Below are 27,710 nucleotides of genomic sequence, written 5' to 3'. Positions count from 1 at the left end.
TGAGTGAGAGAAATAGAATACCTGTCTCGAATGCAGGCAGGGGGTGAGGGAAGAGGGATATGGAGGGCATTGGTGCTGGGAAGGTTGCACTGGTGAAGGGGGTGTTCTTTTTATGACTGAAACCCAACTACAAACATGTTTTTAATCTTGGTGTTTAAATATATTAATTTTAAAAACTGTCTGAGACATAATATTTATGTCTCACATTTTTGCAGTAAAAATTAGCAGATACAATTTAAAATTGTTCACCTGTACTCCTTAATCTCTTATAAGTAAAAAAAAAATGAAGTTAATTTGATATTTTAAGGGTCCTTGAGAGTTATTGAGGCATCTAAACAGATTGTTGCGTCAGTTTTTTCAGAAATGTGAAGTTTCTCTTTGCAGTTGCAAAAAGTCATCATCCCTACGGTAGATATTACAGTTTTAAAAATAGCATAGCATAACTTATAAAGATTGTGATTTTTAAATTTGTTAATTTCAGCTAGAAGTTGAAGTTATATTAGCTCTAAATTACTTAGAGCTCTAATGTAGGAAAGAAAAAGATGGAGGAAGAAAAGTGATCCTGAAAAATTCTACAGACTAGCAGACATACGTTTTAAATGAGACCACTTTGATTACTTGTTATGAAAATATGTAATTCTTCATCTAACTATAAGTTATACTTTCACTTTCTTTCTCTCTCTCTTATGTTTACTTCACAACAAATATATATTCCATCAATCATTTTTGTAGGACAAATTCAATGAAGATTATCAGAACCTAGAAAAATATTTTCTTTTTTTTGTTTGTTTTTGTTTTTGTATTTTGGGCCATACCCGGTGATGCTGAGAGGTTACTCCTGGTTATGCGCTAAGAAATAGCTCCTGGCTTGGGGACCATATGGGATGCCAGGGGGTCGAACTGTGGTCCTTCCTGGTCAGCCGCATGCAAGGCAAATGCCCTACTGCTGCACTGTCACTCTAGCCCCAGAACCTAGAAATTTAAAATTATTTTCTTCTTAGTGTTTGGGGGTTTGGGTGTGTAATTATTTTTAAGACGTCACTTTTTTTTAGTATAACTGCTAGAACCAAGACTAAACCAACAATTAGTTTGTTTACCTTAAAAAGTTTAACCCCTTACTACCTTTCCAAGAGCAAATGGTTTTCTAAGTCCCATTTCAGTAGTGAGTTCACTCATTTTACAAATATATGTTGTATACATACATATATATATATATGAATATTAAGGAGCTGTTATCTTTATTATACTTTAATTGTCCTTGACTCTTATCTTTGAAAATGTGACTGGTGAGTTTGTAAATCTTTTATTACCAAGATATTACTTATGTAATTCAATGGAAAACAAATGTTAAAAGTTTATCTTTCATTATGCTAATGACTTTCTCTTGAATTTTATTTTCTTCAGTTAAAAATAAAATTTTCTGTGAATTTTCTATACTACTTTCAAAGTTAATGTCTGATTATTTTATTATCTTAATGGGAAAAATAAGCATGAGGTTGCAGGTGAAAAACCTCTAGACATCTGAAATATTCCATGATACCTAGTTCTGGCTACTTCATAAAACAAGTTCAAGTGTACATTAGAATGCCCTTCAAGGTTTTTTAATAGAAAACCACATGCTGTCAATTTACCTACTAGAGAAGCAAGAGAGCATGTGTTCCACTTACCTATAAAGATAAGTTTCAGTTATTGTAATTGTAAGCAAGACACATAACCCTTTGTCTTTCAAATATTAGAACATCATTAAAATTTTTGTTGGCTGCATGGGTAATGGGTGATACTGGATTTCTGGATTCAGTTATTTATCAGTTATTCATTGTTAACAATCCTGTAAATAAAAAATAAATTAACAATTTTGTTGGGCATGTAACCCTCAATTTAGAACAAATTATAGACTTGAAAGTCATGAAAGTCATTTTATTTTGAGCCTCTGGGAGAGAAATAGTATACCCTCTCAAGACCAGAATGTGCTTATACCCAATCCCCTGAAACAGAAGTTCTCTTCTCCAGCATCTCTTGGTTTTATCAATAGCTCTGAAAGATGTATAAATAGTATAAAACAGAATTTAAAGCACAAAGTTAATCATATGTTTATATACACATATATGTATACACACACATATATATATGAATAAACCAAATAATGTATCAAAGGAAGATGATGGAATGAAATAAAATAGGTTAAATTTTTCCAGAAGCAGTAATTTATTCAAATCAAGTATATTATAAATTTAAGGAAAAATCGTTGTGGTAATTCAGACCTTTAGGGTTTCTTGTTTGATTGGTTGGGTTTTAAGCCATACCCAGTGGTGCTTACTCTTGGTTCAGCTCAGTGATCAATCTTGGTGGAACTCAAACCCACGACAGCTGCATACAAGGCAAGTGCTTTATCCACTGTTCTATCTCTCTGACCCCAGATACTTTGTTTTTTAAAAAGACTATCTAACTCGATGGTCCAGAAAATATAATAAAATCATTTTTTATTATCGTAACATTAGTTCATATATTCATATGTATCCAATATTGGAATGCAGATGAATTATCTTTCCCCATAAACTGTATAACAACATATAGAATATTATAGAATAATACAGAATATACAGAATAATACAGAATATTACCATGTCATACAGGATTTACCAAAACCAGAGTCACATCAATGAATATTGAGTATGTACATTTTTCTTATTATTTCTATACATAGAGACATTTTATCTTAATAAGGCACATGTTCCAAAGGAGATGATATAAGGTTTTTTAATAAGTATTATTTACTTTCTGTAGATTATATAATAGAAATGTAAAATGCATTGTGGTTCACATTGACAAAACTGAAAAGAAGCTATTTGTCTAGAAATACAGTATAAATCCTTTAGTTCAATGTTGTTTCTTCTTCTCTCTCTCTCTCTCTCACTCTCTCTCTCCTTCCTTTCCTCTCTTCTTTCTTTTTCTTTAAATGCTTATTACATGATGATGTTCCAAGTACCTTCTCTTATCTGCCTATACGATTTTATTTGTACTTTTATGTGCTTCTTCAGTTGCAGAGATTAAGTTCCCCTTAAAAACAGTTGAAGTGTTTTGCAAAACTCATTAGGAATCACCCTGACTTATAATGCATGCCCTTTTATTTTTACTGGAAACTGTTCTAAAACAGATAACCTTGAAGTATATGTCATTACCATGACATATAAAGATTGTGTTTAAATGTCCCAAAAAATCCTAAGAAAGTTTGATTATTATTTATCTCATTAGGCATATAATATAAAGCTTGAGATGACTAGCCTTTGAGAATCTAATCTGATCAAAGTTGGGTTTCCAAATAATGCCTAGAATGGGGTCAGTGTCTTCACTTGGCTTTATTATCACATTCCCAATACATTGTCCATGGGCAAAAAGATACTTATTTGTATCATGTGTCATATTTCAAAACCTTTCACTCAATAGGGAAAGCATCTAGAACTACTAGTGAAATATCCTTCATGACTTATATTTTGACTTTTCCATAGAAGAAAATAAAAATGCCTTCAGAAAAAAATCTATATTATTAAATTACAATATTCTCATTTTCTAAACATTTAAGTTACTACATTCAGCAGTAGAAGGATACATGGTTTAGAAAATTTTGACAACTATTTTAAGGAGTTTGTATTCCAATGAAAGAAATAATCAGTTTACTACAAATTCTTTATAAAAAAAATTAAATATATATATAGCATTGGTTTTTTGACAGCATTGTTAAGACTGACTCATATTTCCAACTAACAGTGACGATTTGTGATAGAGTTGCATAGAAATAATGAGAAAAATATCTGGATTTCTCCTCAGATGATAAATAATTTAAATGCTGAAAAAATTAAATTCACAAAACTTATAATGGTTGGACTTCATAAGGACAAGTAAAGCCATTAACGTGATATGTATTGTTTTTAGATTCTTAAAAATAAAATATGAGATTGAGAGTGACCGATGTTACTCAGTCCAGTTGTTGAATTCTATATTTAGATTTCTTTTTCTTTCAAGTTTCTGTGGTTGAGCTTAATGATTTTAGTGCATGTGAGTAAGAACAGATGATTGTGCCTATTACATTTAAAAACCTATAAAAATAAAAATAAAATATGCATCTCCCATCTTTTACTGGGCAGATAACTATATTTCTTCCCAATTCAAAAACTTCCTTACTGTGCTTTTGGTTCCTACAACCATATCCTTTGGTTTATATAATCCTAGACAATATTAAATTGTCATGGTGTTGTGCAAAAGAAAGCAAATAAAACAAATAAACAAGACAAGCCAGGGAGCCCTTACTGGGGTTGGAAACCCCTCCCCCATTCCAAAATACGGAGAAGTAGAGGCAGGGAAGGAAGAGGAGAAGAGAGAGGGTGAGAGTGTGTGTGTGTGTGTGTGAGAGAGAGAGAGAGAGAGAGAGAGAGAGAGAGAGAGAGAGAGAGAGAGAGAGAGCGAGAAAGAGAGAGGGGGGGAGCTGATATTTTAGCAAAAAAGAATTAAAAAGTAAGCCTAGAATGATCAGCTTTTCCTTTTCTTTCTGGAAAATTCTTTCATTGAGAGAGAGAAGGACGGGGTGGGGGGGGGGCTGTCATTTCTGTTTGCCAGCAAGAGCGGTGTGTCTCCTTGCTGGAGGGAGCGCTTGCTTCTCTGCTACTGGGGGTGGGGTGGGGTGTCTGTTCAGTAGTAAATTCCTGCAAAAATCATAGCCTGGGATCTTTCTAGTTAGAGCAGTTAATAACTGGGTAAGCTACATGCCCCACCAATGAGTGTTTCCATCCCCTAAAAGTAGTGTCTCTCAACCCATCCGAACCCGCTGCACACACACACACACACACACACACACACACACACACACACACACACACACACACACACACACAAACTTGGTCCTCCCTCCCCTCTCCATCCTGCACCGTTATTCCGGCGCTCGCTTGCAACCTGCCCTCTGGGCTCTGCGCTCCTCGCACCCAGGCGTCCCTTTCCTCCGTGAGGACAGACACAGTCGCAGTCGTTGGGGCCAAACAAGAAACCCGAGGGTCCACAGAGGCCGTCGCTGCCCCTCCTCTCCCGCGGGACGACGTGCCGGAGCCCCCGCTCCATCCATCCCCAGCATCCTTGAGCTCCCTCTCCAGGAGAAGCCTCCTGCGCGCTCTGCGCTCTGCGCCCTGCGTTCTGCGCCCAGGCAAAGTTGCCGGCGGAGTGGGGCCGGGGGAGCTGCCTCGCGCCCAGGCTCGCCTTCCTTCTCCCCAGCTCCGTCCCCAGCGTCGTCCCCAGCCCCAGCCTGGCTGGGCGTGGGGGTGGGGGGCGGCGAGCACGCAAGGCGAGCGGCTGACGTGGACCAGCTGCAGGTACCACGACACTCCCCGCGCCCGCCGCAGCCGGCTCTGGACTCGAGTCGCTGCCTCCATCCAGCAGCTGCTCCCCCTCGGCGAGGAGAGGCGAGGAGAGGCGAGCGAACCCCACTTTCCCCTCCCGGAGCCTGGGGGGTCCGAAGAAGATTGGGGATGTGCAGCGCTGAGACACCTCGGTAGAAGTGCCAGCCTTGCTTGGAGGGGCTCTTGGTGACACTGATGTGACCCCCCCCCTGCCCGTTGATTTTATTTTATTATTTTTTTTTGGAATGATGGGGATCTTTTTGGCATATGTTGGATTTGTTTTCTTTTCCGTTTTCTACGTGCAGCAAGGGCTTTCATCGCAAGGTAAGTCTTCCCACCGGCACAGAGAGACATTTGTGGATGTGTTTGGGTGGGAGGGTGGGTGGGTGGGTAGGTGGGTGTCTGGACGTGTGTGTGTGTTTGCTGTGTGTGTTTCTACCGTGCAAGGATGTCCAGACAGATGTCATGAGGGAGGCTCTCAGCAGCTAACGGTTCCACAGATGATGCTCTCTTTGGGAATTTTTTTCTTTCTTTTTAAAGTTCACAGTCAGCAAACTAGATGTGGGGAAAAAAACAGTTTAGTTGCTGTCTGGCAGTGAAGGGGGTTTCTTGGCAAGTACACACAGAAGGGCCTGTGTGTGTGCTTTCATATATGTGTGTGTGTGTGTGTGCGTGTGTGTGTGCTTTCATCTGTGTTCATGAACGGTGAAGGCTCATGCATGCATAATCATCCCAAACAAACAAGCCCTAGGGATGGGGCCTCGCCATTGCCAGCCCTCCTTCTGGGTTGAAGATCGAATGAGCCCAGAGTTTCTTCGCCTCGGGTTCCCGTGGCTTGGTCTTGCATGCGTGCTGATCCAAGGACAGGCTCCTTTCCGAACCCATCAGCTCGCACGAGTTGCATAGGACCAGCAGCCTGCTGAACTGTTCTGGACTTCTCCAGCTGCAGTGGTGGTTTCAGCACCAGGAACAGATCAGATCTCTGCTTCCAACTGCATCACTTCTCTTAAGCAGAAATGCATTCCCATCCTTTCAGCAGAACAGAAAAAAAAATTCCTTTTCAGATCAGAATGTCTTCTAAAGAAGCCCCCATTTCCTTTCCATGTAAATTCAGTTTCATTCAGAAGAGACTATTTGGGGGAATTTTATACAGTTTTGAAAAGAGGCAATGCTGGTGTCTCCTTAAAAAGTGGAAGGGACTGGAGGGAGGAGGCATGGGGGTGGAGGGGTGGGGGGGTTTATCCACCCTAAATCAGTCCTGAAGACCCCTTGCCTTCCTCTGCAAAACTGGGCATTGTAGCTGTGCTCCTCTGCCAGCCACAAATGTCTCCAGGACTTTAAGGAATGATCAGTTCCTCCCAAAGTGCCCCTCAGACTGGACAAGAGCAAGCCTCCCAAGCATTCCCTGGTAAAGAAAATGCCTCTAAGAGCAAGGAAACGTCTTATTTTTGTGAGCCTGGGCACGACTCCATGGATCTTGCAAACTAGCAGTGTCAAGACTGGCAATGGCTGTACAAATTCTGACTAATACATGCAAAACCCTCTAATCCAAACTAAATTCAAGTATGTCATTCTTCCATTCTGTTGATTATGACCATTCATAATGAGAAGGTTTTATGGGGGGGAGATAGGGAGGTTCGGTTGAAAAGAAAGAAAAAAATATTCTTTGAGAGTGTGCAACTTGTTTTACTGCTGGAATCTTCAGTATTGTTAACAATTTCTTTGATCAATACAGATTATACATTTTGCCAAGTAGTCGTGACCCATTCTGCATCCCATAAAATATTCACTTTGTCGTGGACTGTTTAGAAACTAGGAGGCAGGAGGTCTTTCATAGATCAAATTTAGACAGATGTGTCTAAATTAATCTCACTGGATTCCCCTGTATGTTAGGGAAAAGACTGCAACTGCACCCCCACCCAAAAAAGTGCCTGGCTCTACCGGTGGGCAGCTTGGGGCCCAGAGAGGATTTCTTGGCAGCCTCCTTAACCTTTCCTTTCTCTCGTTTTGATCAACAACCTGATTTAGATTTGGGCAAGGTCCCAGAATAGAACAGGAAGAGGGGTTTGATGTGCCAGGAGAAGCCCCGGGATTATATAAAGGGTCTTTTGTCCCAGTTTCCTAAAGTCCGAGAGAATGTGTGGCGTGCCCCCAAGGAGAGAGAGATGCTTTCCTTGGCTTGCCCAAGGAAAGGCGAGCGCTGGAGCCGCTTCACAGGGCTCGCTTCTGCTTTCAGCCAAGTTCACCGAGCTGCCGCGGAACGTGACTGCGACCGAGGGCCAGAACGTGGAGATGGCGTGCGCCTTCCAGAGCGGCTCCGCCTCGGTGTACCTGGAGATCCAGTGGTGGTTCCTGCGGGGGCCCGAGGACCCGGAGCCTGGCGCGGAGGTGGCCGGTGCGCAGGTAGCGGAGCCGTGCCGGGGGCCGGCCGAGCGCCCGTCTTCATCCCCGCGCCCCCTCCTCTCTCTGGGCCTCGAAGTGGCCCCCAAGGGGGGATCCTGGGGGGCGAGCCCGTCTTTGTCTGCGCGTCCCTCGCGTTCTCGCCCTGCCCCGGGCGATGCCACTCGGGGTCTGCTTGGCATCCAAAGTGGTACCTGGGGATGGCCCCTGGGGGAAGAGGTGCTCAGGGGACGCTGGGGAGTGGGCCCGTCTCTGCGCAGGCCTCGCGTCCTCTCCCGACCCCAGGCGGACGCCACTTGGGTCTGCTGGCATCTCAGTGTGGTCCCTGGAGTTGCCCCCCTTGGGGGATGCTCAGGGGACGCCGGGGGGTGAGCCCGTCTCTGCGCGGTCCTCGCATCCTCTCCCTTGGCATCTCAGCGTGGTGCCTGGGGACTGACCCCCTTGGGGAGGGGGATGCTCAGGGACTCTGGGGAGTGGGCCAGTCTTTGTCGGGTCTGCTAGGTGAAAGTCAGAGCGAGGGAGCAGAAGAAAATCACTATTCTTCCCCGTCCGTCCCCCCCTGCAAAGAAGGAACCCATCTATCTCCTCAGATCCCTGGCTAGTGCCAACGACTGATGAGAGCCCGGCTTGTCTGTCCGGCTGGCCTCGCGGGAAGCTGTCAGGACTGATGGGGGGGGCAGACATTCAGCCGAGTTTCGCCCTCCCGGGAGGCGAGTTCTCGGGTTCCCAGGCCAGAGGGGAAGAAGGGAGGAAGGCAGAGGGGAGGGGGCAACCGGAGAGAGGCTTGCTCACTGGATCACTGGATCACTGACCAACCGGATCACTGATCCCTTGACCACTGCTGGGGACACGGGCTGCCGTGGAGGCGAGGACCAGGCCCAGCAGAGAGCGGAGGTCCAAGGAGGCCAAGCGCACCCTCGCCAACTTGTCCCCGGGCATCGCCCCTTGGCACGCGCCCGGGGGGGGGGGGCTCCCATCCCACCCCAAAGCCCCTTCCTGCGCCCGGGAAACTCCTGGGGGGTTCACCCTTGCCGAGCAGCCTTCTTTCTGGGCCCCGGGCCCCTACGAGCCCCCCAAGGTCGGTTCTCCTGAGCCTTGCGCACTCTGCCTCCTGACCGACTCCAAGCAAGGGAGCGCGCTGCAGCCGGGCGGGCCGGGGTGGTTCTGCGGCGGCTTCGCGCGCCCCCTGCAGCCGGCCGCCTGCCCGAAAGGCCGGGGAGTCGCCTCCCAGCAAATGCATTCGGTTCCGCGCGCAGAAATCGCTCCTGGCGAGCTCGGGGGACCTTAGGGGACTCCGGGGCTCGAACCCGCGACCTTCCGTGCTCGGCCGCGTGCCAGGCGGACGCCCAACCGCTGCGCCACGGCGCCGGAGCCCAGCCATTGCGTTCTCGCCCTGCAGGTGGAGCTGTTGCCCGAGCGCGACCCCGACAGCGACGGGACCAAGATCAGCGTGAGTATCGCCGGGACGCCGCCAGGGGGCGCACCTGCCAGGCACTGGCCAGGCCTTGGGGGTCTTAAGACAGGGCTGGGCTCCTCGTTGGAGATCTTTGAGGATTTTCTTTTGTAATGGGCAGTCTTTTGTATGGGCACTTCTTTTGTATGGGCACTTCCCTAGAGGAAGTGATTTTGCCAAATTCGGGACACTAGTGGACTCTAAGCTGAGCTGGGTGGAGAGTTGGTATAAGGGAATTATATTTTTCATGTTTGATTTGAATAACCACTAGAGAATTATTTTGCTGTTTCAAAATTTATAATTTTCTTGCCCCTTCTTAGTGGCATCATGGTAAAAAGAAGGGCTTTCCCTGCTAAAATCCATTCATAGTCAGAGAAGTCATCGTTCTTTAATAGGAAGTAGAAGGTTGAGAGGCAATAATTTTGTAATGCACAATTATGTCAAACATTCAAACAAGATATTGATTAAGTATAAAAGCAGTTTAATTATCAATTAGTAGCATGTATAACGCACACTGAATTATTAATCACAGTGTTAAAATAATAGAAATGACAACTACATGACCAAAAGGCTATCTCAATATAAAATGAAGATAAGCCTGTTGAAATATAGGGATATATTTTTTCTCTTCTGGTTATTAATTTTAATCATTTTGTATGAAATTAGAGAATATAAAAATCTTATTTTTAACAATGTCTCAAATAAAGCCATGCAAATCACTTTATGTTGATAAGTCATTTAGATAGTAAATATGTTTCCATTGCTTGAAATAATTTTACAGTAAAGCACATATTTAAAATAATGGTAAAATGAAAATGGAGTGTAAAAGGGCAATTACATACATTTTTAGAGAAACTTAATCTGAAATTTTTATGACGGCAGAGAGTGATGTAATTGGGGTTGCATCATAGTTCAATGTGAGAGTATGTTGATAGGATCAAATTTTGTGATCTTGATAGTTAATCCCAGATTTTAAGAAAAAAAGCAAAAATTTGATATAAACCAGGAACTCTAATTTTTAATTTATAAAATTACTGACCTTTAGAAATTTCAATTGACTTATTTTTATGTCAGAAACTATTATTTCTAGGCATTGTTAGAAACATGTATACTGGTAATATCCATAAAAAACAGTATTTTCTAACTATGTGATATAATTGTTTGTATTTATACTTCTTAAATATTTTACATAGGTGGAGTGGGTAGGTTTGTGTTGACAAACCAGCTTTCACACTTCACTCATTCCGTATCCTCTAAAGTAATAAAATAGGAGAATAACTCTAATGATCCTGACCCAGGAGAATTCTCAATCTGATACAAATTTATATCCACACTGCTTACCATATTTTAGACCAATAGTTGATAAAAAATATGCAATAAATTGGAGATAGTTCTAGATAGAAATTAAAATAGAATGTTTCTCATTTCCTGTGAGCTGTGTGATTAAGAGAGGCAAATTTAGTGTTCCTTTATAAATCCAATTTTCTAACTGTTCTAAGCAATAGTTAGGTTCAATAACCCCAAAATACTATAAAATATAAAAATCAAGAGTAACCATGTATACAGGAATACAATGAAATAATAGAAAAAAATTAATTTAAAATTTGATCTATAGTAGAAGAAATTTTATTCATTTATTTATTTGTTGGTTGGTTGGTTTTGGTTTGGGGCCACACCCAGTGGTGCTCAGGGGTTACTCCTAGGTCTGTGCTCAGAAAATCATCCCTGAGAGGGACAGGGTACCATATAAGAGACCGGGAATTGAACCTGGGTAGGCGACATGCAAGGCAATGCCTTACTCACTGTGCTAACACTCTGGCCCCCAAGAGGCTAAAATTTTAATTAAAAATAATGCTCTTACAAATAAAAAAGATTAAATAACCTTATCACTTCACCTCAATTCACTATAAACATTTAATAAAATATAGATCTAACCTCACATTTTATTCAGATAATAAACTTACTTTTAATAATTATATTATTTCAATAGTATTTGTATTAGATATGCAATCTTAATGGAAATTAATACATACATGGTTCAAATATGATACACATTTTGTGTACAACTATTACAATTTTCCTTTAAAAATTACCATTTCCTAATTATTTATGACCATTTGAAAGGACAAGTTCAGAGGCATAACATTTCACTCTTTATCTTTATCTTTCAAAATAGTTAAATCTTTAAATTCTGAATTCCTTATCATTTTCTTAGACTTAACAGTCAAATCTATCTCTAATAATAAAGAGATCTAAGGATATGTAAATTTTTGCCATTAGATACAATCTTCTAATCACATGTAAATAGAAGATTGATATTAATCTAGCAAATGACTACTACTAGGAATAAATAAATAAATAAATAAATAAATAATAAACCAAATGTATTGATGGTAACTCAAGATTTAGTACCTTAACATATAATTTCACAGGGTGTGTGTGTGTGTGTATTCAAAGCCAAAAGACTTCAGATAATATAAAGCTGAAATTTAGAACATGCCATCTTAAGACTATAGTCTACACTGCACAGAAAACATGGAAACAAAAAATCTTTATTTTCCCAGTCTATTTTGTCAGTGTATTTAGTAATCACTTCAGCATGAATCTAAAAACAAATTCTCCTTTAAACTTGAGTTTGTTTTCAATGACCAGAATATTTTGTGATCTCTCAAAACTGTAGCCTGCAGTTAAAAAAAAAAAAAAAAAAAAAAGGTGTAAACGATAGAGTTGCTCTCATTAGGTCTGTTTAATTGATCTGAGCTAAACAAGCCAATCCCTGATTAGAAAATAGCAGAGTTGGTATCCAAACGTAGGAGATCAGGACCACACGGGTAATGGAATTTGGTGCTGACTGGATTGAACCAATTAGTCCATGATTTTGTGAAGCAATTGTTAGTAGATTAGAGTCAATTAGATCTGTGTTCTGATTGCTGAGAAAATAGAAAGCTCTCTGACTGTGCCCAGTAGGACCCTCTAATTTCCAGCATTAGTAAGCTAAGGATAAGGTCTGAGAACAAAATCAGGTGATGTAGCACTTTACTTTTTTACCTGCAATTTTTCAGACAGTGAAAGTCCAAGGCAATGACATATCTCACAAGCTTCAGATTTCCAAAGTGAGGAAAAAGGATGAAGGCTTATATGAGTGCAGGGTGACAGACGCCAATTATGGAGAGCTCCAGGAACACAAGGCCCAGGCCTATCTCAAAGTCAATGCCAACAGTCACAATCGAAGGATGCAGGCCTTTGAAGCTTCACCCATGTGGCTGCAGGACATGAAGCCCAGGAAGAACGTCTCTGCAGCTGCCCCCAGCAGCCTCCACAGCTCAACCAACCAGCGAATGCACTCCACCTCCAGCCCTCAAGTGGTAGCCAAAATCCCCAAACAAAGTCCACAATCAGGTATGGAAACTCATTTTGAGCTTTCATTTCCCACTCACAAACCTTCCACAGGAAGATCGGTCAAGTAGAGCAGACAGATTTATGTATGATGATGATTATTTTTTTTTAAAGTTCAGTTGAAGTAATGGTGTGCTGACACAGAGAGACCCAAGCTGGCCTTCATAAAAGGATGTGAGTTGTCCATTAGTCATTGGCAGTGCATCACGTTCAGGAGCTCTAAGAGCTGGACTTTTTATTCTTTCTGTATTTATACATTATAAGAACAATAAATCATGTCACGCTGGTTGCATTATAAATGCAGGTTCATTTCCTTACAGATTTATGTATCCTTAATGACCCAAATTAAGAGACTTTCACTTAATCAAAATGTAAATGCAAAAAGACACCATATTTTCAGCGACCCATAGCTTACAGCATGAATATTCTCCAAGGGCTTTTGATTGTGAAGGGAAAGCTTCAGCTGCCTGTAATGAAAGTGATGATGAGAATGGAAGGAAGTAAGGGAGGGGGGTTTGCAAAGCAGTAAATAGTGAAGAGATAAGGCAACTCCTGTAAATGTGCCTTTGGTGCCAATTTAGAAGCTTTAGTCACACATTTCCTAAGTCAGCTGTGCAAGTTAAAGCTGTTCTGAATAGCATTAATTTATGCAATCATTCAGCCAATGGAAGCTCATTGGCGTCTTAACCTTGGTGTGGGATAAAGGTCTCTTAGATGAGCAGTACCCAAAATGAACCCGTGAATATTTTCGATATTTTGCTCTTATTGCATACACTTGTCATTTTTTGGATTCAGAAGACATGAACATATTTAACATATTGTTTTCTCTTCATATTTTTATCATTGGCCATTGATGCTACTATTGCGGATACAAACCATACTGCTGATATTTAAGGTCTCAAAATATGTGTTTATTTCATTGAGGTGATTTCCAATATTTCATATATTATGGTTATATTTGCTTGTGAACAACTTTTAAAAGAATGGTTTCCAAACTTAGTTCCTTCTTTATGCTTCATATGCTAATAGATATTATTTGTTGGAAACTTGTCCTAGGGGTCCTCTGATTTGCTTGCCTTTAAATGGAGTTGCAGTATTGTCTTAGCATGTTTTTGTATTGGAAGTTTATGTCAGACTAAGAAATAGCTAGCTTGACTTTTCATAAAACCAATTTGCGTGGCTTTGTCTTATTTTCCTCATAAGCACCTATTTTGTTTCCCAAATTAAAGAACACAGAGATAAACAAATTTGTATGCACCTCATCATAATTTTTGTGACCATTAACGGATCAGAATCATTCATTCCTTTAGCATCATTGCTCTCTCCCTTTCTTTTTTTTTTTTGCTCTCTTCCTTTCAATCTTACGAAATTATCTAGACTTAGAGAAAAAATTATAGAGTCGCATCAGCAGATAATTTACATAATAATAGTTAAGAACTCCAAATTATGTCAGTGAAATTATTAGCCTACAGAAGAATATCCAAGCTACATATCATAAGTGTGTTCTATGAAATAGGAGCAAGTTGTTTCAAAGGAATAAGTAAAAGCATAAAACACAATATTCTATTTATAGACTATTTATTCTGGATTATGTAATGCATTCTAAAATACTTATTTGATTTAAAAATCTTTCTTCGTATAGGGCTGAATCACTGGTGGATAACTACTAATAATTTTCAAATGAAAATCATTGCTCATTTTCTATCTCTCCACCAGCCTCACTGATTTTCCCCAGAGTATGAGAGAAAATTATGCTGACTCATGAAATCTTATTAAAAGTCCTTTTCATTAAAAATTGTCAGTTTATAACAAATATTTATCTGAAACAGATCAACCAGTGAATACTGGAAAACTTTATGTTTGCTTAATATTTTCTAACTTTTAGAAATATACCTTTCAGACCAAATAACCCATTTCATCCATGTGTAAGTGTATGTTTGCTCAATTGTTTATAGATCCTTGGAAATGCAACTTAATATTATGGATAAACCAGGTTCTCAATGACATCATCTCATTCAATGTTGGCCAGTTTTCCTTGTTTCTCATCTGTGAAATATGTAAATAGCTTGAAAACAAGTTCTCTCGGGATCTGCTATATATGATACTGTATGTGATAATTTACTACCTCTGGTACAGTATCTAAAATGAATATTTATTATTTTCACTGTAATACATAATACTGATTTATATTTCAATTTATAAGTTTTAGGTTAAATCAAATAAAATTTACTTCATACTCATGCTTCATTCATTTATTCACTCTCCAGGTCATTTACTCATTACCCAGTTTGTTTATTCATTCATCCATTCTTCAGGTTATAGGTCATATATTCATTCTCCAGGTCAGGCACAATCACACCCCAAAATTAGCATGCTTTCTAAATTGGGATCAACATTTATAAATTTGATTTGTCACCCATCCATTTTATTCTATTAAACCTCGGGAGGTTGAAGAGAAGATACGAAAGATGTTGCCTTTGGTGCTCACATTTTCCTTGACCCCACTCAATTCTTACTTGATGCAATGGTACTACTTCTGCTAGAGTATGACTGATACTAAGTGAATGACATCCCATGTTTGTGATAATGTGGTATAATTTGCCTTTATTTTCATCATTCTCTTTTATGCAGTTGATTAAGTTTCATAAACTAAATAAGAACAATGAAATTTTTTTTTTGGTTTTTGGTCCACACTTGGGTTTACTCCTAGCTCTTTTCTCAAGGATCACTCCTAGGAATATTCAGGGAAACATTAGTGGTGCTAGGAGTCAAATCCATGTTGATTGCATGAAAGGCAATCACCTTTTCTGTTCTACTATTCTCCATCAAAAAATAATCAGTCCTTGGCATGTAAGTTGCCTGGATATATGATGCCAAAGCACATGTACCCTCGTCTCCTTTCTTGAGACCCTCATTTCCCCTCTTGAGATCTGTGCTTTCCTGCTTTTATGCTGGGTTGTGTACCAGGGCTCTCTGTGCCTTTAAAGAGGCTTGCGCTCTATCTTAAGTATTTTACTTCTTACTGTCTCTCTTATCTACTCCTTCCCCTTCCTCAGTCCCTCCATATAAAATCTGTTTTTACTTCAGAATTAAAAAAAATCAATTCTTAGTATTGCTATTTTACTATCAAAGGCTTTCTTTATATGTAGGAAAATATGAAACATAGTCAATTGCTATCTATGTATTACAAAATAAAAATAGCTATCATTTGATATTTCTATTTTCATATATCCTAGACATTTTTCTAAAAATCAATAAGTTCTCTATTTAAATTTTTAAATCTTTAAAGCACCTTTGATTAAATTTTTTATTCTACCACCATTTTGTAATCAATAGCGATAAGCAAAATAACGAATAAAAACTATAAACCTGACAAATTAACAAAATTTGGACTTTAAGTTAGTTTTTTTTTTGTACTTTAAAAAAATTGCCTTTTTTGTATACTCAGCCAACATTGTTCACATCGGTGTTGTCCACAGATTGTTCACATCTTTTTTTGTCTGTTCTGTTTATGCAAAGTATAGAAAGAGAGGGAAAATTAAATAAATATAATTGATTAAGACTTAAAACTAGAATTTGAAGAAATGCTCTGTGTATATTTCCTGAAGGGAAGAATTCTGAATTTGGTCTAAGAGAAATAGACACACACCTGAAGAGAGAGCAGAGGAGGCAGCAAAGAGGGTGCAGAAACCACTAGGAGGGACATATTGCCATAGGAACTCAGCATCTTCGTGCAGCACACGCCCCTTCCTTTCTTCGATCCACGAAGTCTTCACTCCTAACTTATCCCAAAATCCCAATATCCTTACAAAAAGCCATGAAAGGGGACTGAAGCCATTGGTTCTTGCCTACAGCAGCAGACACAAGTTCAATTCTGGCCCCCTATATTGTATCCCAAATCCTCCAGGAGTGATTGGATTGATCCTAGCTAAGTAAAAAGCCAGAAGTTAATCTTAGCCTAGCTGGGGGTGCCAGGCAAAACCTCACAGAAATCAAGTGAAAATGTTTATAAAACCCTATCTCCCCAGACTGGTACCACATTCCTCAAATTTTGCCCATCCACTGTTGACTTCCTCCAGAAGCTTAACTCTCTGTTCCCAGCCCAGTCTCCATCAGGCTTCCTTCTCCCTGTCAGGGAGTCTTCTATCCTATGGAAATTCTCTCCTGCTTGTCATTCTTCTCCAGATTTTCCAGTTACTGTGCTTCTGGTGTGTACACTCAATTTCTAAGCATCATTTGTTCAAAAGCCTCTCCATGAATAATTGAGCCTGTTAGCCTTCTTCTCTCTGGCTTTTACTCCCTCATTCCTCTGAAGTGCAGCTTCCCCATTCTCAATAACAGCTGATCTTCTCACCTAGTTCAAGGGTTTGACTACAGATTTTCCTATAGGAAACCTCCAGTCACAGTTTAATGTGCAGTTTCTCTCTGAAGTTTCAACTAGGCTTCATTCTTTTTTCTTATGAATTTTTTAAATGTAATTGCTTTATTTAAGCATTGTGGTTACAAATTTGTTCATTATTGGGTTTAAGTCAGACAATGTACACCAGTCTTCTTCACCAGCAAACGCTTCCTGTCACTGTCACAGATGTCTCATGTTTCCTTCCCACTCCCTCCCACTGCCTTGCTCTGGGGCAGGAAAATTGCTTCTCTCTCTCTCTTCCTCTCTCTCTCTCCTTCTCTCTCTCTCTTTCTCTCTGTCTCTCTCTGTCTCTTTCCCACTCTCTTTCCATTTTGACACTTGGTTTGTGCTATTGTTAATAAAGGAGTGCCTTGCCTGTTAATTTCTCCCCTTTCAGTGCCAAGTTTTAGTCCAGAGCAATCAGTTCCATCTACATTATCCTAGTAGACTCTTGATTGAATCACTATAAGATAGACAGTTACAAAGTGGTTCATGATTGAGTTTCAGCCATAAAATATTTCAGCACCATCCCTTCACCAGTGCACATTTCCTGCCACCAAAGTCCCAGTAACCCCCCCACACACACTCTACCAACACCTGCCTCTATGACAAACGTTTGCCTTCCCTTTCTCCTATCTTCTCTTCTTCTTCTCTCTGTCTCTATCTCACCCACTTTTGCTTTTACTTATAGGCACTGTTCTGCAGTGTTGCTACTGAAGGAGTAATATACATAAAAATCTTGTCCCCTGAGCATCACTTCACATCTCTCCCACAAATAAGAATGTATTGCATGAAGATGACTGCACACTGTCCAAAATCACTACAGAGATGTGATGAAACCTGTTTTGTCTCTACCCTAGAGCCCAGAAAGGTCTATGATCACTTTTCTAATAGGCACCAATAATGTTATGCAATCAGTGCAATGCCAATTCTAGGCTGAGCCCGCAACCAGCAAGCACAGGAATCCTAAGCAGGAGCCTCCAAAATAGGAACAAAGAGACCTTGGGATCACATTCGGAGACCAAGCCACCCACCACCACCAGCTTCTATCAAGTGGCAGCAGTAGAGATGCCACAACCAGGTCTAACCAGTCCAGAGCCCCAGAGAGAAAGCCGAAAACATCACACACTAGGTTATCAGACACTTTGTTTCATAGGTCACACTCAAACCTCGAAGAATGGATTTATTATCTTTATTTTTCTCACAAAAAATAAATAAAACTCTTCCTCAAAGGTTTCTCAAATTTTTTTAATAATGACCTCACTTTTATTGTTATCTGCAAACACATAGATAGTATTGTGTTCTTCTCTTTGTCATTGAATCATTCAGTTCAACTGAATATCTCTTCAAAAATATCCCTTAAAAACTATGCTTTTGCTATCCACCAAAAATGGCATGGCGTCTCAGAATTTTCCCACCTATCTTTTCTCAACTTGCATAGCTCTTGAGATTTTTCTCAGCTTCAGTTATGATTCAATGAACAGATCATAGCAAAGCAAGTACTAAACAGTTACCATCTTCCAAAGCATGATCATTAACTCTGATTGCCTAATTTCCTTCTCTATAATGTTAAACTTGGATTGTCTAATGTCCTTCCTTAATCCTCATATGAATCTCCCTGCTTTACAGATTTTTCTTACCTCAGCTTTGTCTAAGCAGCTTAATTTGCACATGTCTTGACCTATCTGTTGAGTTTCTTCACTAGTTATTTTAGCAAGTATTAGAACTGTTTGTTCATTAAGGTCTCTTCTTGGGAGCCTTTATTGTACCTTGCACTGCAAGAGATGTTCTGGTAATTTCATTCTTTTCATCTTGATTTTTTTTTTGCTTCTTTGTAATTGATTTAATAATTCTGTAAAATACTATCAAAGTATTTGCAGGGGCCGGTGAGGTGGCGCTAGAGGTAAGGTGTCTGCCTTGCAAGCACTAGCCAAGGAAGGACTGCAGTTCGATCCCCTGGCATCCCATATGGTCCCCCAAACCAGGGGCAATTTCTAAGCGATTAGCCAGGAGTAACCCCTGAGCATCAAACGGGTGTGGCCGAAAAACAAAAACAACAACAAAAAAAAAGTATTTGCATAGTACACCTCATCCACTATAAACTGAGTCCCACGTTCTGGGAGTCCTGTCATCTTAGGGATCCTCTTCAAAGGACAGATCATGGCTACAAAGACTACTCTTGGATCTGCCTTCCTCCTCCTAGTGCTTATAACTGATGGAATGTACCTTGGGAGGAGAAGCAAAAGAGAAAGGGATATGTATTTTTGCTTTCATCTTTTCTTATAATATATTTCATAAGTGCATAATAATTTCAAAATCCCAAGCCAAGCAAAACACTTAAGCTATTTCTCTAGTCATGAAGTATGGATGACTTGTGTCAGACTCACCAGTATTGTCAAAAATTCACATTCAAAATTAAGCCTGCTTGCTAGGGAACCACAATTTTTGGATGTTGAACCAAAAGAGATATTTGATTATGAGCAATAAATCATAAGAATCAATAGGTCTAGAAATCTTTTTGTAAATGATAAATTAGCATTTGTTATACAATATAGGCATGCATGTTTTATAGATGTTGTTTGTCTCTTGGATTTTTCTTGGCCTTAGGATGGACTTTTACAAAAATTTCTCATCATTTCTGTGAACAGCTGGCATTTACAAGAAAACTGGCCAGTGTTAGGGTGTAGTTATGTTTCCACACGTGAAGTCTATGGTTACACAGCAGGAATGCTAGTTCTCTGGACTCCAAAATATGATTATTGTGTTTTCACCATGATGTGAACCTGAGTGTTGAGCGGCAGCTGCTGCTACAGCTGCTGGAATCCAAGAACTCATGGAAGCCCCTCTGCTGTGGATAAACATGGCAGATTTCCAATATGGCCAGATTTGCAGGAAAAACATTAGCACACAGGACTTAATGCTGGGAAGAGAGGGTTTTCCAGGAGATTGTTCTATGACTTGATATGAGTAAACAGGGCTAATGTCTAAGTCAGCTATATAATTGGGGTGGGGGCACACGCTCAGGGAGCATATGAAAAACTGAGGGGGTTGAACCCTGGTCAGCTGTGTGCAAGACTAATGCCATATCCACTCTGCTGATGCTCTAGCCTCGCATGTTGATTTTTCCTTTAAAGAGGCAGCTTGCCTACTTGTTTACACAGGTTAAATTAATTTGATTGTCTGCATTCCATGACTTAAATAACTGCTCTGTAAATTGAAATGTTTATTAGATCCAAAAACAGATTTGAGGCAATGGGGTCAAGGAAACTTTAAGATAATGCAAACCAAGGAAACTTCTAGAATCTATTTGACCTCAAGTAATATAGATTAAAGAGTCTATTCTGGTTCAATTCTCTTACAAAGCAACATTTAACTTAATTCATTGAAATGATGTAAATCGCTACCTCCAAGAACCAGGGCTAGTGTCATTTGTAGGAAGGGCTGTTCATTGCATAACTGACACAGCAGTTGACTTGGAGATGGATAGTTATGGTGACATGGCGTACAATTGCTCGCGTTGAAGTTCTTAAGCTAATACTTTAATGATTCTGAACATTTCTGGGCGCTTCTGCAACAGCAGGTTTTTAAGATATAAGACTAGAGGAGTGAGAAATTACTTTAAAAAACAGGGGAAATAGTACAGCAGGTATCAAGTTTCCTTGCACTCGACCTACCTGGTTTGATTCTGGGCATCCCATGCGGTTCCCTGAGCATGATTTGAAGTAATTCCTGAGTGCAGAGCCAGGAATAACCCCTGAAGTACCGCTGGATGTGGCCCCAAAACCAATGAACTAAAAAACTCTGTTGGTCAGTTAAGGCCTAAAAACAGAAATACTTCTTCCAAGGAACTCTGCTGCCACCTAGAGCCTGACCCTGTGCCTTCAGCTCAGTGGCAAAGGCAGAAGTAAATTCGTTAAGACCTCTAACTCTGCCTCAGTCATTCGAATTCCAGGAGCGGAACTTTCCACTTGTGATGTTCACCATTATCTGCTCATGGATTTGGGGATTTTTTTTTATTAGATGGAGCGAATATCCTCAATGAGTACTAAGGATAAATAAATTGAAATACATCAATGGTGCCTGGTATTGAACAAACTCAATAAATGGTTACTAGCTGTTGTCTGAGCACGACTTATCATGCATGCTTATGCATTATTATTATTATTATTATTATTATTATTATTATTATTATTATTATTAGCATTAGCATTAGCAAAAATGATGTGGAAAAATTCACCTGGCTCCCATGGTGAATATTTTCATTCTTAGTTGATGAGTTAAAGAAGGAAGTGCAAGTCTTCATTCCTGTTTATCTTCTGCTGGTTACAATTTTAGAACTTTCTTGGGTTTTTTTTATGTAACAATTTATGTCTAATTTTATTATTACCAAAACATATTAGCCACCAGCTGTCATTCCCAAGATTTTGTATCTAGATCCTTTTTTTTTTTTAATTTTTATTCATTTACTTATTTATTTTGGTTTTCAGGCCACACCCTGGAGTGCTCAGGGGTTATTCTTGGCTCTGAGCTCAGAAGTCACTCCTGGAAAGCTCAGGGGACCATATGGGATGCCACAGACAAAACCTGGGTGGGCCACATGCAAGACAAATACCCTCCCCACTGTGCTATTGCTCCTACCCCCATATATCTAATTCTTAATGTGAAAAATAATGAAATTTAAAAGTTTTAAGCTTACGAACATTGTACCATGAATACAGAACACATATTTGGAAACCACAAATTTGCAAACTGGTTGCTATTTAACTTAAATTCAAGGTTAAATAAAAAAGACAACCAGGGCTTGGAAAAATAGTACAAGATTTAAGGAACTTGCCTGGTACAAACCCACATCAATTAGATCCACCACACTCTGAGATCCCTGAGCACAGAACCAGTTGCAAACTCTGAGTACTGTCAGATAGATTCCTCCCCCTCCAAAAAATAAAATGGGTGAAGAGCTGAATAGATACTTCTATAAAGTCAGGAGACACATAAGAAATATACCCATCATCACTGCTTACAAATCACAACTATCGCCTCATTTAGTTAGAAATAATAAGTGCTAGCAGATATGGGGAGAAAAAAGGAAACTTCATTCATTGCTGGTGGAAGAAGCAAATGTTTCAGCCTCTAGGGAAAATCTCTATAAGAGAATTTCTCAAAAGTTATAACTAGAACTGCCATCTAATCCTGCAATTCTAGTCCTAGGCTATTAAAGAAAACCATAAAATCACTGATCCAAAAGGATACACCTATATTCACTGCAACTCTATTTTAAAGATTAAAAATATGATTAGTGAATAGATTAAAAAAACATGGTATATAGTAGGTCTATGTCATATTTGTCAGTTATAAACAAAGGTCAAGTTTTATTTTTGCTACACAGATAAAACTGGAAGATACTGTATTAAAGTAAGTTATAAGGAAAAAGACAAATATTAGTCATTTTACTCATGTGAGGCACACCAGGAATAAAAGCAAGAAATAGGCAATGTCCTGTGAAAATAAAACTTTAGGCTGAAACTAGAAATCAGGTTATCAAAGGTGGGAGAAGGAGTCAAAGAAGGATCCCTTAGACAGTGATGAACTTTATACCTCTATTGGCACTTTGTTGATGGCTATTTGTGTGAGGTACCCCTAAAACATATTAACATTTACAATATTTTAGGGGGTCACATTCAGTGGTGCTCATTGACTACATTTATACTCTTTTTTTTTTTTTTTTTTTTTTTTGGTTTTTGGGCCACACCCGGTGACGCTCAGGGGTTACTCCTGGCTATGCGCTCAGAAGTCGCTCCTGGCCTGGGGGACCATATGGGACACCGGGAGATCGAACCATGGTCCGTCCTAGGCTAGCGTAGGCAAGGCAGGCACCTTACCTTTAGCGCCACCGCCCGGCCCACATTTATACTCTTGTAAACTAAAAACATCTTGTTTGCCCCCCAATTCACAATACAGACCAGGCAAAGGGCTTGGGTTGAGGTGTATATGGGATGCATTTACTGTACCTCCTCTTTCTATACAGTCAGTGTAAAGAGCACAGCCTGTGATAAGAATTGGGAGGCCTTATCTTTTCTTTTCTTTTTTTTTTTTATTTTTTTTAATATATAAATCCTTCACCATTGCAACATTCCCATGAGCAATATCCCAAGTGTCCTTCCTCCCTACCTCACACAGGCCTGTACTCTAGACAGGCTTTCTACTTCCCTCATTCAGTCACATTTTGTTATGATAGTTCGCAGTGTAATTATTTCTGTGACTGCACTAAACGATCCCTATTGTTTACAATAGCCAGACTCTGGGAACAGCCTAGATGCCCCTCAATAGATGAATGGTTAAAGAAACTATGGTACATATACACAATGAAATATTATGCAGCCATCAGAAGAGATGAAGTCATGAAATTTTCCTATACATGGATGTACATGGAATCTATCATGCTGAGTGAAATAAGTCAGAGAGAGAGAAAGACGCAGAATGGTCTCACTCATCCATGGGTTTTGAGAAAAATGAAAAATGAAAAACATTTCATTTGATTCATGATTCTCAGAGACAAAATAGAGGAGGACTGGAGGGTCCAGCTCCTGACATGAAGCTCACCACAGGGATCGTTTAGTGCAGTCTCAGAAATAATTACACTGAGAACTATCATAACTAAAAACATCCTAAAATAAATATATAAGTCATTTTAGTTAAGTCAGGTGTAACTAAAAGTGAAGCAACAGATATGGAAATGCACAATACATAAAAAAATTGAATCTTACAAATTCCATAATTATATAATCCACTCCAGAAAATAAAGGTGATGGTTTAGCATGAATAGAAATGAGACTAAAAGATACATAAATAAATTCCCTACCTAATAGTAACACACCTCAACAAATTATTTGTGGAGCTAGAAAGATAGTGCACTGGTTAAGGAAGGTGCTTTTTTCTGGTTAAAAGGTTTAAAAGGTTAGTAACTTTAGAAAAGACTCATTACATAACAATGTAAAAAATACAAAATTTCAAAGTGAAAAATACAGATTACAAAACTTTAAATTTATCTGTACTAGTATGCATAGAAAAGTGTCAAGATGTACAGATAGGTACAGAAAAAAATAAAGTTATAGTTTCAAGGCAGGAGAGATAGTACAGTGGTGAAGATGTGTGCCTTTCATGTTTGCTTCCCAGCACCATGTGACCTCGTGGGCATTCCAGGCCTGTGGGCACTGCAAGGCATAGGCAGCATTTCATGCCCAGCTCCTCCCAACGAGCTTGCACTTCGTTTACCATGAACCCACTTAAGGGATCTTCTGAGCACAATTTGGGAGACCACAAAAAAAAAAAAAAAAAAAAAAAAAAAACAAGAAAAAAAGCAAAACTCAAGGTTTTCTTTGTTTTCTTGTTTGTTTCGGTCTTAACCTGTAGTACTCAGAAATTACTCTTGACTTTACAGAGATCTCTACTGGAAATGCTGAAGAGACCATATGCTCTGCCAGAAATCAGAGCTGAGTCAGCTGCCCGCAAGTGCCTTAACCCCTGTTCTATCACTATGGCTCTTAGTTATAATGATGAATTTTTTACTTGTATTAAAAGTTATACAATGATAACATTGCTTCTAACAAACAAAAAGTATGACTTAAATTTTACCAAATTTAAAAATTGGCCAATTACAGAAAGAAAAATGATCAATCACATAAAATATATCTAATAAAATAAGCAAGTATGGTTCTGAGTAATGATGGAATTCATGACAGATTTAAAAAAATTAATATACATATTTATATCTCTCCATGCATGTATACATGCATACAAATGTATAAATATGGTATATTATTAAAGTACTTTAATAAAGTCATAAATGTTAGAAGTTTAGTAGATAATTTGATGGTCAAACTTCTTACATTTTTAAACAGAGTAAATGTAAACTTGATAAATTATACTAAGAACAAATTAAGCATCCAGGGAGTCCACAAATAAAGAATTGTGCAGTCATTTTTTTTGTAATATTGTAACCCCAGGCTAAAAAAGATCAAAGTTAGGAATGATGTTGTAGTCACTGGCAGCATCAAGAAAAACTAATATGCTAGAATTTTATAACTGCTCATTATTTTATTTCATATAAATGCTTCAAAAAGAGAACATTTATACAAAAATTCTGAATTCATACCATAAACCACACCTCTCTAGGTTAACTTTTTTTTTTTTTTTTTTTTTTTTGCTTTTGGGCCACACCTGTTGGCGCTCAGGGGTTACTCCTGGCTATGCTCTCAGAAATCGCTCCTGGCTTGGGGTTTATGGGACACTGGGGATAGAACAACATCCGTCCTGGATCTGCCTCCTACAAGGCAAATGCCCTACCACTGCGCCATCGCTCCAGCCCCTAGGGTTAACTCTTAATGTTTGGATTGAATCATTATGCAAAGGCTAGGAGGGATTTTTCATTCCAGGAATCCAGTAGCTCTACACCACTGGAGTATTAATAACTAAAAATAAATTAAACATTTTCATAGACAAAGTGTTCTAGAGATGACTTATGCAGCCATCATTAAATTTACTTTGCTCAAAAAAATTTTAAATATAAAATCTTAAGCTTTGCAAAATGACATATTCATTTCGATGTTTTACATACAGTCTGAAGAGCAATATCTCCAGCCATTTATAAAGCATTTTAATTTTTTCTTATTAAACAAATTTATAGACTAAGAAGGCAATTTTCTCACTTCTAGCACTATAAATAGATCATTTAAAAATTCTACATTTATGGAGCAAGCAGTAAAATCACACACTAAATAGGAGAAAAATAGAATTTAAAAACTTACTCAATTTCAAATGATATAAAAATATAAGGACTTTAAAGAAATAAATTATATATTGATGCTGCTGATTTTATTACAGTACCTAGAATTTGAATCAGATTATGTGGTATGTAGGAGTGGATTGAATGTTCTGTTTTGGTATATGTATGAATCAAATCTTTTATGACAATAATACCACTACAACATTTTCATGTTGTTTGCCTGATCTTTAAGACCCCAAACCACCTATTTAGCAATGAAGAGAAATAATTAGAGAATAGCATCTGGTCCATCCTGAAGTATATACTCACAAAAATAATTTTATTATTGTTATTGTATTTAATAATAATTTTTGCTTAAGAAATATAACTTACACACCTAGTCATTAGTTACTTTCACCATTTTATTGGTATGCATTGATTAATAGGATTAAAACATTTATTAAAAAGCTTGAGATAACTAATTCTGATGGTTTTGATGCTAATTTCAGCTATTAAGATACATTTTAATTATTTTGTAATAGCTAAGCTAAGGAAACAGTGCTCAAATATTTTCCTTATAATGCAAGAAACAATAAAAGCATCACAGTATTGTATATACAAATGGAATTAGGTTTTCAAATAACTTCTTCAAAAGCAAATATAATTTATCAATTCATATTTTTCTTTAAGTTAACTGGACCACCATATTTATAAATTATATCAATATATTTAACTTTTTATTTGTATGAGATTCATGACATATTCACAGATGTGTGTCTTTCATTCTTTCTCTTTTTTCCTTTTATATTTCTTGAGTTCCTCAGTGTCATTGTTTTTAAATATAAGGTAGGTTTTACTTATTTAATAAGGGACTCTTTATCTGATCATGTTAAAATGACTTGCAGAAAGAGTGTGGGTGGGAGAGTATTTTCCCAGGAAATAAAGTACAATAACTGCTTCACTCAATAGCCAGCTATACCAGCTGTGATGCAATTTTTCTCAGCTTTCTTAACAGAAGGTTCCTGTGATCTGGGTTTAGTCTTCAGTACTACTATCCCATGATACCCATGTCTCCATAGCTTCCTTAGTTCTCTACCCACCTGCAACGAACTTACTTAAGCCCATACTCAAATTTCAGCCAGCAATATGGTAGAACAATAAATCATGCAGACGTGCACGCAATCCCAAGTCATAATTTATGATCATTCCAACAAATTCTGAATGAACATGTACTTTTATAATATTATTTCAGAATCTCCTCATCTTCTTATTGAAGGCTGGGATGTGGCCCTCAAAAAAAAGGGGGGGATTAAGAATTTATAATTAGAAAATAAATATGTATGCATTAGGCATATTTAAATTCCATTATAAATGTATATACTTTCAAACTCTTTAACAGCATTTCTGTATCTGTGTGTATATATACACTATATATATTTATGTATATTGATATATAGATCTAGACATACTGGGAAAGTAAGTCAGTTTTATTTATGCCTAAAACAATTATTAACTATGTGTGGTATCAAAACTTTATAGTTTAAAAATTGTTTTCCCAGCCATCCTGTGCTCATTTCCATTGTGTGAAAACCATTTTATTTTCTTTTTTCATAAGCAAAACTGAGAAAGCATCATTTTCAGGTGTGAAAAATCATCAGGTGAAGTTATTAAGAAATCTTTATAGACCGTAGACTCAAACAGAAATTGTTTTGGAACTCAGCAGAATCACCTCCTAGCTGTGTAAAACTGGACAAATTATATAAATTCCTCAACCTCATCTCCTTCATAAAATTATTGTGAAAATTTCCAGGGATCACTGTCAGAAATAACGAATTAGTGTGTTAAGAAAGCATTAGCTGCTGATATCATAATTAGCATCCTTTCCTGTACTAAAGCCAGGGTTGTTTGGGGTTTTTTTTT

The 27,710-nt window shown here is 38.6% G+C and overlaps 1 protein-coding gene and 1 non-coding gene across 6 annotated transcripts in view; one reads left to right on the top strand and one right to left on the bottom strand.

The window, feature by feature from the left end:
- The first annotated feature begins 5,547 nt into the window (after positions 1-5,547).
- VSTM2A (V-set and transmembrane domain containing 2A) overlaps positions 5,548-27,710 on the top strand; it is a 34,675-nt gene continuing 12,512 nt past the window's right edge. For 4 of the 5 annotated variants that reach the window (XM_049777231.1, XM_049777233.1, XM_049777235.1 and 1 more), the window contains exons 1-4: positions 5,548-5,705; positions 7,618-7,784; positions 9,181-9,231; positions 12,297-12,633. In XM_049777231.1, the coding sequence (XP_049633188.1) occupies positions 5,627-5,705; positions 7,618-7,784; positions 9,181-9,231; positions 12,297-12,633 (634 nt within the window). In that variant the 5' untranslated portion in view covers positions 5,548-5,626. Of the gene's footprint in view, positions 5,712-7,617; positions 7,785-9,180; positions 9,232-12,296; positions 12,634-27,710 lie in introns of all 5 variants that reach the window. The other variant, XM_049777236.1, reaches the window with a different exon arrangement.
- On the bottom strand, positions 22,963-23,095 carry LOC126014748 (small nucleolar RNA SNORA51). Its single transcript, XR_007497746.1, has one exon. It is a non-coding gene; the product is annotated as a small nucleolar RNA SNORA51 (small nucleolar RNA).

The sequence above is a fragment of the Suncus etruscus genome, chromosome 7, assembly GCF_024139225.1.
Source record: "Suncus etruscus isolate mSunEtr1 chromosome 7, mSunEtr1.pri.cur, whole genome shotgun sequence".
NCBI classification, from domain to species: domain Eukaryota; kingdom Metazoa; phylum Chordata; class Mammalia; order Eulipotyphla; family Soricidae; genus Suncus; species Suncus etruscus.
The sequence above is the reverse complement of the archived record's forward strand: the minus strand, read 5'-3'. Positions and strand labels throughout refer to the sequence as shown.